This window comes from Nelumbo lutea, chromosome 5 (assembly GCF_056320005.1).
Source record: "Nelumbo lutea isolate HS-2025 chromosome 5, American lotus-T2T, whole genome shotgun sequence".
In the NCBI taxonomy this organism is placed as follows: domain Eukaryota; kingdom Viridiplantae; phylum Streptophyta; class Magnoliopsida; order Proteales; family Nelumbonaceae; genus Nelumbo; species Nelumbo lutea.
In genome coordinates this window covers 45,483,910-45,495,592 of record NC_142688.1, presented here as the reverse complement: position 1 = coordinate 45,495,592, position 11,683 = coordinate 45,483,910, and the positions used below count along the sequence as shown (strand labels likewise).

The 11,683-nt window shown below is 40.6% G+C and overlaps 1 protein-coding gene across 9 annotated transcripts in view; it reads left to right on the top strand.

The window, feature by feature from the left end:
* Positions 1-11,683, top strand: part of LOC148852117 (Pyridoxal phosphate (PLP)-dependent transferases superfamily protein) — a 33,672-nt gene that overhangs the window by 1,458 nt on the left and 20,531 nt on the right. For 3 of the 9 annotated variants that reach the window (XM_088943934.1, XM_088943936.1, XM_088943931.1), the window contains exon 2: positions 4,801-5,028. The exons of 1 other annotated variant lie outside the window; for it this stretch is intronic. In XM_088943934.1, coding sequence (XP_088800060.1) covers positions 4,843-5,028 — 186 coding nt within the window. In that variant the 5' untranslated portion in view covers positions 4,801-4,842. Of the gene's footprint in view, positions 1-4,424; positions 5,029-11,683 lie in introns of those variants that run through there. 5 more of the 9 variants (XM_088943935.1, XM_088943933.1, XM_088943930.1 and 2 more) reach the window with 5 other exon arrangements.

Below are 11,683 nucleotides of genomic sequence, written 5' to 3'. Positions count from 1 at the left end.
ATTCTCGGAGGTCCCATCACCTCCATTTCTTAATATGATGGGAGGCGACTCAATTCCTAGCCCAAGTGGTAAGTGAGCCGTTTTCCAACGCTCACATGCACCACAAAATTTGAATTTCAAATCGGGTGCACAAGTTAAGCGTGCAAATTTTAAAATTTGAATTCACTAGCGAGTGGTGTGACCTTCTCGACCGTCGATCTAATGTTGTGTCACCTCATCTATCAATTTTCTGCACCCAAGAATATAAATAGGGGGTCCCTATTGGGGTTCCATTCGCATTGTTTTGAGATTTCTAATGAGAGAGTGGGGCAATTGATTAGAGGAGAGTTCTGTTAGGAGATTGTTGTCAGTTCGATGAGCGAGATTTGGTTGGGCGAGGTAGATTTATATTTTTTTAATTTGGTGAGTTTTTTTTCCCTCTTTTAGTCATGTCCTCAAGTGAGTCAGAAGGGGGTCCTCTTTTTCTACTCAAACCGAGGAAGGGACCTTGGCACAAGATCGACGAGGTTCCCACACTAGAGCCTCAACTTCTCAATAGGAGCTAGAGACCAGTTCCCAATTCAGTCCTAGCGAGCTAAGTATGGAAGAAATTTTTGGCTTGGTATATGCATTTCATATCCCAAATGAGCTCAATTGTATTCAGCCTGACCCGAGCCAGTTCCCATGGAGCCACAACCGAGCCGAAGTTTGTGTCTTCAAGGAGGCATTAATCGTTGGCCTCCGATTTCCTCTACACCCATTTATTGTATAGGTGCTCTTCCTCTACGGTATTTCTTTAGGGCAGCTCCATCCAAATGCCATTCAGATCCTCGTGGGGACAATTTCTTTTAGCTATCATCTTGATTTTCCACTTGACATAGATGTCTTCTCAAGGCTATGCAGTATAAAGAAGGTTCCCAATGTGCCCTACTATTTTTACTTGTCTTTCCATCAAGGTTGTAAGCTTCTAGGGTGTTTTCCCACAAAGATTAGGGACTAGAAGGGTATGTATTTCTTCCTTTCTCGGGAGGTTGATTGGCTTATGGGTACCATCTGGCAACGTAGGGCGAGAAGTATCTCTAAAGTTGAGTTTGATGAAGAGTTGAGTGTTGAAGTCCAATGCCTTGTACGTCAATGATTACTAATAGATCAGTTCTTAGCCGAGCCTATGCCCGTTCAGGTTGGCCTGAGTCCCGTAGGTAGGTCGATTGAATCATCCTTTGTTTTTATATTGCAAGTTACCCTTTAGCTTGAGTAACTCTTCTTTTGTATGCCTTCTCAGGGATGACAAGCACTGCTTCTCTCCGAGTAGTGGCCAAGAGGCCCTCGAAGAAGAAGATGAGGGCGGCTGAATCTTCAGTTTGCTTGTAAATGGAGGGTTCGTCGGCCGATGCCGAGGAGAGACCTGTCGTGGGCATGCTCGAGGTCGTCGATCTTGAAAGGGGTGGCGACCCCATGTCCGTAGAGCCCGCTCAGGCCACCACAAACCCAACCACCCTGTCCCCTCAGGTCGCCCCAAAAGAGTGTGCTACCGGCCCCTACCACTCTAACATTCCGCATTTCATCCCAACATCGACATTTCAATCATTGATCGCCTCACTGATCCTCTAGTTGCAATGTGAATGGGGAGAGAAATTCTTCTCCCTGAGGATTTATAGTTCTATAGCGGGTTGGATCCTTCTGACGTTGGCACAAGGATGACTCAGTGCATCCTTCATGTACGATCTCTATTTTGATATTTGCCTTTCTTTCCTTTTGGGCCTTGTTTATTTTTCCTTTCTTACAAGCGGAGAAAATAGGTCAGGTCTTGCTAAATCAGGTTGCCTTGTCCCAGTAGGAGAAGTGTGAAATGCAAGCAAACATAGAGAACCTATAGGCCTAGCAGGAAGGAGCTCTCCTGAGCACTGAAGCGGCTCACTGCAGTGCAAAGGAGGACCACCATTGCTTCATCGATCTTAGTATCGACATGCAGTGAGAGTTGGAATAGGCCAAAGGAACCATCGCCGCCCTGACCGATGAAGTGCAGATAAGGACCATCAGCTGGAAGAGCGGCGAACTAAATATACTGAAGATATTCGCCATGCTGAGGTAGCAACTATCGAGTGTTTCTGAACATCGCCAAAGTATAAGCAGGAAAAGGTTGAAAATGCCCTTCCTTCTATGAAGAGGGGATTCAAGCTATGTCGCTGCTACCTCAAGTCCCTGCATTCAACTTTGATTTCAGTAACTTGTCTATTAGGTCGGTATCAAACGAGTTGACCGTGTAGGTCAACCAAGAGCCTCTAACTCCGGACAAGGTTGACAATGAGTTGGGTGACGAGGAGGAGTATCTGTTGATGGGGAGTTTTTGGTCATGTTCTTCAAAGATAAGATGTACCTGGAGCCTACATGCTCTTGAATGCTTCTTTAGAGCTCACGTACTCTTAATTGTTTCTTTTTAGAGCCCATGTGATCTTGAATTTTTTTATTTTGGAGCTTGTGTGCTCTCACTTTTTTACTATATGTTCTACCCCATTTGTTTCTAAATGAATCGATCTTTCCTATACACTTTGTGCCTTCTTTCATGCCCTTTATTTACTACTAGAAAATAGATTAAGTATGAAAACACGACTAGACTTGCAATTTCAGCTAAGTCAAAACGCTATCAAGCTATAAACTTGAGTTGTCGAACTATCTATTCTCTTGGCTAAATCGAAATATTGTCAAGCTGTCGAGCTACTATCATTTTCCGAGTTTGACATTAGGGGCCTTAGAGCTAAAAGCAGCTTCTTCCCCTTATATATAACTTAGCCAAAGTGCTCATAGCGTAGATCGGCTAGACCAGGTCACCAAGGTGAGCGGTCTCATTCTTATACTTAGTGAAATTTGTAATCTTTGCGAGCATAGCTTGAAACTTCCAAACTTTTCATAGATAATATCTCCTTAAGTTGTCGACATTCCACGCACGGGGTACCCGCCGCCCCTCTAACATTTCGAGCTCGAACATACCCTCAACAACCACTTTGAGAACTCTGTAGGGAACTTTTTAGTTCGAACCTATTTTTCCCATGCTGGGATCCGGTACCATAATCTTCCTAAGTACTAGGTCACCAACTCAAAATTGGCATCTCTTAACTCGAGCTTTATAATACCGAGCTACTCGTTGCTGGTATGTTGTAGTTCGAATATAGGCTAAGTCACGGACTTCTTCCACCAGGTCAAGGTTAGTCCGAAGCCCATCCTCGTTAGCCTCCTCATCATACATCTCAGACTGCAAGGTTGGCACCTCAATCTTAGTTGGAATGACAACCTCCATCCTATATGTTAGGTTGAAAGGAGTCTCCTCGATTGTTATCTTGATAGTAGTTCGATAATCCCAAAGAACACTGGGTAGCTCGTCCACCTACAAACCCTTAGATTGAGAGAGCTGAGCTTTGAGTCCGTGGAGTATCGCCCTGTTAATCACTTCGGCCTCATCATTTGCTTGGGGATGGGCCACTGATGTGAAGTTTTGTTAGATTCCCATCTTGTTACACCAGTTCTAGAACTTGATGTCTTTGAACTGTTTCCCATTGTCCAAAATCAGTACCTTATGGAGTTTGAATCTATAAATGATGTTCTACTAGAAAAAGTTCTACACGTTTTGAGTTGTGATGGATACCAGTGGCTTAGCTTCCACCAACTTTGTAAAGTAGTCAACCGCGATGATCAAGAACCTCCTCTACCCAGTCACAGGTTGAAAAGAATCGAGGATATCTATCCCCCACTATGCAAATGGCCACAGGCTGGTAAGGTATCTTAGGTTGACAATGGGTTGGTGTGGTATGTTGGCATGCTGCTAGCACCTGTCACACTTCCAAACTAATTCTACTACGTCTGTCTTCATCGTGGGCCAGTAATAGCCTTGTTATAATACCTTTTAGGCGAGCGCCCTACCTCCAAGTGTCATTCGTAGAGATCCTCGTGGGTCTCGTGTAGCACGTAGTTTGCCTTAGTTGGGTGCAAGTAGCGCAGGCAAGGGAGGGTGAATGACCTGCAACACAGTTGCTTGCCTATGATTACATAACGAGATAACTGCCGCTCTACCATCCAAGCTAATTGTTGCTCTACCATACGAGATGCATAATGCTCGCTAGTACCAAAGATGGTATTGGATCTGAGCTCGAGCTAGAATGGGGTCAAAGACTTCGATTTGAGGTTGAGGGGCAGGACCTCGCATGCGAGAACGCACCACCGTATGTGATTGGACATGTGGCAATTGCACGTTGTGTGGGACAGGAGGTGGTGGGGCGAAGTGCGAACAGGACTACGAGGGGGTTGTAATTCAGATTTGTGAGGTGAATTACTGTCCATTTATCCCTTGTAATTTTGCATTGAGAATATCTTTCAATAAAACAAAGCACATGAGATATTCTTAACGTAAGACAGTAAAATCTGCCCGAATGGGATTTTGCCCTAAGTGGAGCCAAACTCGAGAATCGGAGAAGATGGAGTTTACACGGGAGATGTTCCCAATACACGGTGGGAACACGGCGGAAATGTGGTGTGGGGCGTTGTGGGGCGGAGATGCGAATTCCTCATAACGCCTCCCTATAAACCGCATCCAGCCCGTAAATTTGGCATCAATCCACGTGCGGGGTTCACTGAACTATAAAGCCCCAAATTAAAGTATGGGCACAGATTTGCCCTGAAGACGATCTCCCAATTCTCCCTATAACTTCGAAATCAACCGGTCTCTCACTCTCTCTCCCTCTCGACTTCGAATCTCGATAGCTGATTCTTGCGTGGTTTGTGCTTAATTAAGGGCTTGTCTAAACTTTTGAGAATTCTATTGTAATGCAGCTACAAGGTACGATTCCTTCTGCCAATTGGAGATATCATGAAATGCGAAGGCCTGTAGGCTTCCTACCAGCAACATTGTTCTCCATTGCCAAAAGCGTAAAGAGCAGTACCAAGAGTGGAAGAAACAGCTGCCCTACTCTCATGGCCACCATTTCTACTGTATCGACGGAGAAGGAGGGTGTTATAAACTCAGACGCACAATCCCGGAAGACCCAAATACCCGTGCAGGTATGTCTCCACACCCTGGCGGTGTTTTCATTTCTGCTCAAAGCTCAGCGATTGGGTTGACGGATCTTCTTGTTTTTGGAGATGGGCTATCTGTTTTTACTTGATTTTATCTATGCGTAGTTTTGATTGACTTTTTGTTCTTTTCTGATTGGATATGTGGGTCTTCTGCAAGTTTGTTTCTTTAAGCCTTGAAATCTACCCCTGTTGGCATTCATGTATAGTTTTTAGTCATCTTTGATTTGTTTCCAAGGATTTTATTTGGATTGGTATTCATTTTCTATCCTTGCCCCATTTGCACATTTCCATCGTTCACTGCTTCTTTTTTATTTTTTTTTTCTCTTTCATTTACAATTCCGTAGTACCTCTCTCATTGGAATTCCTTTTTCTTTTCTTCTGCAGTTCTGCTTATTCTGTTCCGATTCGAATCACCATTATGCAGTGGTTTGTTAGAAATAGTTGACACTCCTTGCTTAGTTCTTTTAGTTGGATTTAAGTGTACTTATAGCTTACATATAACATCAATTCCAATGTAATTAAAAAAAAATTGTTGCTAACTCCTTGTTTAAAACAGATTGACTAGTTTCGAAGAAAAAAAGAAAAGAATTCGTATAGAATTTTTTTGATAGTTAAAGAATTTGTATAGACTAAATCATGTGTTATGAATAAACCCGTTTTTTAAGGACTGGCATGAAGACCTTTTTTTATGGACTACGATTTCTTATATGTTTTTCTTATGCTTATTTATGCATGGTATTTCCTGTGGGCTCTGAAACCAAGCGAGAATATACTGAAATCATATCAATGAGGTATTCATGGATTGGGCCAGAAATTTTGCTTATCTGATTGTAATGCCTATATTCTGAGGTGCCTCCTCCTCACCCCATCCCACCCAAATTCATTCATCCAATCACAACTTGTGAGTCACCTTCCACACCCAGTCTAGAAAGATAAAGTAAGATAACAAACTATATCCCATAAATTGATAGAAAATTTGTCACGATTGAATCCCTTTCCGGCTTCTCCAATTGGACCTGGAAGATGGGGGGGGGGGTCAAGTTGGAGAGTAAGAAATAAAAACATCAATTTACTTAATAAGTGGATTAAGTGTTATGGATATTTCTGATCAAATCACAAATTCAGTCTTCTTGTATTTTGTTATTAGGAGCAAATATGGCTTTCATAAGAATGAACTGGATTCTGGATTTGCTAGGATGGTATTTTGTGTTGCTAATGGAAGGCCATAGAGACAGTCTTCTATTTTTTCTTATCATCTGTTCTCCTCTTGGGATTTGTAATTTATTCGTGGATCCAAGGATCATTAGTACTAGGGACTAGGGAGTGGGTAGACTTAAGTCTCTTAATGGCGTTTTCCTTCTTCAAGAGGGTCTGGGATTAGAGGATATTGACTGTTGACTAATTGGGCTCCTCTTCTGTTTCTTTTTGCTAGGCTCTTGATGATTTGATTCCCCGCTCCTCCCAATTCTTTCCTGGCTAAAGTCCATTATGATGGTCCCTTTCAACCAAAGATCACTTCAAAGTGTATTGTTCAAAAGCCTTTTTGTATATTGTAAACACTATTGAGGTGCTCCAACAAAGATGGAGGACCTGGAGCATATAACCCCATGTCTGTAACCGTTTCCTAGAGTTGAGAACATCAAGTATGTCTTCCTCTCATGCCCTTAGTCAAAGGTATAGAACCGTTTTTTTTTTACCTTTATTTGTTACTAATTGGAATATTGGATACACCTTTAGAGATGTTAGACCTTTTTGCTTCTCAAATGAACCTTATCTATACAAGAGTTGCAATCCTTTGGAGCGTTTGGTGTAAAATAAATGCTAGAATCTTTTACAATAAGGAGCAAGATGTTAACACCTCAATGTAGTAAAGTGATGATTATTTGTTGTGGCCTCTCTAGTAGTAGACCAGAAAAAAAAATTATTTTCTAGATTTTAGATATTGATACTATCCCATAAATAAGTTAATATTAAATTGCAAATAAGCCACAAAAGAATGACATTAAGCATTAGTGTAAAAAGGTTTGGTTGAACAGGGAGTTAGGGCCTTCAGTATCTTTTTTTTTCAAAGGAAGAGTGGAACTTTTGACTATCTGATAACCTTTACTAGTGGCAACTCTGTACCAGCAGACCACTAATTGGAAGAAAACTTGTAAGAACTCCTCCTCTTTTGATCTCTATGCCTCTTTTTTTTTGTTTTATATACCATTAACCAACCATGTTCAATCACATATACGTGAAGCAATAACATGTATATTAAAACTATATATATACTACATTATTTAAAATAATTAGATATAAATGCAAATGTCTAAAGTTTTAAAATATCTTTGTAGTAAAGTACTATGCTTAGTTTTAAAAGAATTTATCAAGAAGCAAAGGAAGAAGAACAGAAGGAGGTGACAAGACATCACCTATAGAAAAGAGAGAAAGATAAACCCCTAAAACACTTTTTTTTTTTTTAATCAATAACAGAAGAAAATTCATTAAAAAGGAAGAACTTTAGTACAATAAGAAAGGGGAGGGATAAACACTCTTAGCCCTCCCCAACAGAAAATAAAATTACAAAACAGCCCAAAATAAGCTATTCCTTCCCACCCCTTGTTTAGTAAGTGTATCAGAAAAGGCATTTGCGTCTCTTCTGACCCAATTACAAGTTACCTCTACCCCTTGTAGCAATTTAAAAGCTTTCCTCTTCTCATATATGTAGCATCACCATCCATCCTCCTCTTTTCAGAGCCAGCTAATTACAAGCTTCAAATCACCTTCAATTAACAGCTTTCTGATATTCAGCTCTTTAGCCTTTTGAATCCCTTCCATAACAGCTATGATTTCTCATATATGTAGCATCACCATCCATCCTCCTCTTTTCAGAGCCAGCTAATTACAAGCTTCAAATCACCTTCAATTAACAACTTTCTGATATTCAGCTCTTTAGCCTTTTGAGTCCCTTCCATAACAGCTATGATTTCAGCCCTTAACGAGTCCCCAACTCAAATTGGACCCCTAAAACACTTTCACACGATCACACCCTACACAAACCTCCAATGACATCTACCACCCCAACCCAAAACACAAGAGATAACCAGACAGCACACAAAAAAGATTTCAGCAAGACACAACACAGACACTACTGCCAAGCTAAAAGACGAGACCCTACACCTCCACCAACACCAACTGGGGAAAAATCCAACAATTTAACATTAAAAAACACTAAGATTCCACCCGAACTACTTTCACAATTTGCTCGATTACACAACTGCTTCAAGCTCTTGAGTTCACCTTCTTGCTAGGTCCAACACTAAATAAATCAACTTTAGTCTTGCAAACACTTTCAACATCTGAACAGGTCAATGGGTCTTTTAACTTCTAAAGCACCTAACAGCATTAGAAATCTTCTCAGGCAACTGCAAATCAATTGACCTAGCAATGATCCTTTCTGGTTTTAGGACTGCATTTTTCTGGAAAAGCTGATCTTAAACCAGCTTACCAGTCCCATTGTCAGCAGTTTCTGCAACTCCACAAGATCTCTGTCTACTTTGATCTTTTTCCTCCTTATTCTCCATTTTATTAACAACTCCTACATCACTCTTAATCACAAGCATCTTATATTTCTCTTCCAATTCCTTAAAGGTTTTCCTAGCAAATTCCTCCCCTAATCCCAATGACTTGCTCACTTTCATCTCCGTATTCACCACTCTTTTCTAAATCAATTTCTCTTTCAATAACATGAGTCTCATCCACCCAAATCTCACCATCACTTAAATCACTTATGCCCTTATCTTCATCATCTCTTTCTTTGTTCTTTTCAGAAATGTTATTTTCTTGCAAAGGTCTAGTTTGATATTTCCTTTTTCTACTAACTACTCTTGAGTATGAAGTACCCGATGTACTTCCATCTGAAATTTCTTTTTATTTCCCACCCTTCATTCTCTATAAACTTTTTGCCACTTCTGAATCTTTCAATCCTCTCAACTGAACCCCCGTCCACTCCTTTTCCCCACTTCGGCTTTGTGCAGCCATCTCTTCTTCTATGGATTTGTCAGAATTCAAATTTGACTTATCATTCAGTATCCCTTTATCAACAACACCAGGAGTCTCCCTCTCCTCCCCAAATCCACTCTCCTTTTCCTTCTCTTTCAAACCTGTCTCCTGAGAATTCTGGTCTCAAAAAAAACATATCTCCTTTCCACCTTTGAAGTTTATAGCTTCACCCATCTCCTGCCTGGGTTTGCTATTTACTTTTCCAACCCCATTCGGTTTAAGACCACTTTTCCCAGATAAAGCCTCAACTTTGATTTCAACCTCTGGAACTATCGTGAAACTCAGTTTCCTTCCTTCCTTTGGTTGATTTACAGAGCTCTTGATGTTTTCAGGTTTTTCAACATCACTCACCTCTTTTTCTCCTTCCTCATCTTCCTCCACTTCTCTTTTAGATTAAAGGGTTCTAAAGATCTTCTGGAGCTTTACTCTACGACTTCTCTCTCTCTCTCTCTCTCTCTCTCCTTCATGTCTGTGAAGTTTCTGACCATTTAAATAACTTTTTTTCTTGTCTTCCTTGTCCCTGTAAATGAATCTTGTAATACACCAAACATGGTAGTCTTCATCTTCCTTGTACTTCAGACCTCTCTTCCCTTTTACCTAAATGATTGGGTGCTGACTAGTTCGAAGGGGTAATTATGGATGCAGTATTTAGAGACTAACTGGTGTTGAATGGTCGTGCAGCTAGAGTATTTGAGTTTATCAAAGAAAAATCAGGCGTATTGGGTCTTTGTCAAAGAAAAAAGTCAGGAGTGGGAGGTCTGGTGAGAGACTACACAAAGAGCATAAAATTGAGTTTTTCAGGCCTGATAGGTTAAGGAACATCTCTAAGAGCAGAAACCATTGCCTTATTCTGAGTACTAAATAGGTAAGACTATCAAGTGATCATTGGCTGGGTTTTAACAAACCTGGATGGTTCTTGAACCTTCAGACATTTAGTTGGGGAAGCAAAATCTTTGGCATCAAATATGAATTGCTGGTTCAGATGGATCAGAAGGTTGGCCAATGAAGTTATTATAAAAGGAAGGGGTACAGGGACAAATTTGGAATGGGGAGCACATGGCTTTCAGGGGTGGGGACTTGTAATAGTCTATTGGTCTAAATGCATTTTAGTTGGCAAAGCAAGATCTTGGGCATCAAATACGAAATTGTTGGTTCAGATGGATCCCAAGATTGGCCAATGAAGTTCCTAGAAAGGGAAGGGGTAACAGGGACAAAATTGGAATGAGAGGGGGAGGGGGACTTGCAATAGTCTATTGCTCTAAATGCATTTTAGTTGGGGAAGTAAGATCTTTGGCATCAAATACAAATTACAAATTGCTGGTTCAGATGGATCCCAAGGTTGCCAATGAAGGTATTAGAAAGGGAAGGGGTAACATGGACAAATTTGGAATGGGGAGCACATGGGTCCACCTGAGGGGGGGGTGTGACTTGTAATATTCTATTACTCTAAATGCATTTGAAGGTGGTGCCATGTCTTTTTTTATTCTTCTTTTTCACTTAATGAAAATTTTCTATTTACTATAAAAAAATAAAAATTATGGCTTATGACTGCTTTGTATTGGTCTCTTTCCATTCCAGTAATACAGCATGCTTGGGCTTTCCTCTTTCTGTTTCCTTTTACCATTTGAAAAGGATACCCAGACTATGGTCGCTGACAAAAAATTGAGAACTTTTCAAAGGAAAAAAATGAAGTTTGGTAAATGTAGAGAAAATGATTGACGAGCTTGTGGTCCCACCTCTTCATATGCTTCCTTTGATTGTATTGCTGTTAGAATGTTCTTTTCTGTTGTTTCTAGTGACAAGGGTATTCCTGTCATTGTACTTCTTTTATTATAAGCCTAATATGAATAGCACTTGGGGTGGCAAACTAAAACAGTCTGAACCCTTTTCTTCTATTCTTTCTTTCTCCTCTCTTCTTCCCTTCTCTTCTCTTCTCTTCTCTTCATCTCTGTTTTCTTCTTCATTTCTGACTGCTAAATGGGTCTGAACCTCATTGGTTTCAAACAACTTTGTACTAGAGCAGGCCTAAGACTGATTAGGGCTCTCATGTAGGTGTAGTCCAGCTGACTACATGAGAGCATTTCTAGGGCTGGAAGTTTCAGCTTAATTCGCCTAGTTCTTGGAGGTCATTGGTGATTGAAGAAGGTGCCCAAGGTTCAGAAAACTTGGAGAGCTGCCCGGCGATCTAGAAGAATCATAGAAAATAGGTCGGCTTTTGATTTAGGGCTTAAAACTAAGATTGGGAGTGGCGCTCAGTACTTTGTGGGTTGTTTTTCATTCCTTTTGGGTTGATAGATGTCTGAAGTTTTTTGGAATCCTCTGGGAGGATTGGTTGTCTGACTTCTTTTCTCTTGGACTGCTTTTTTTTTGGGTTTCTTTGCGGACTGTGCTTCTGGGCTAAGTTGTTGACAGTTTTGTTCACTTCAGCCACCCCACCTTGTGTTCGTAAAAAAGACTCTGATTTTTTTTTTTAAATTTTTTATTCTGGGTGTTGTTGGACTTGAAATAATTTTTTTGTTGAAAAGGGAGTTGGACAGTGCTTTACCTTCCATTCGGTGAATATCTATTGTTCATTATAGCATGGAAATGACTGGAA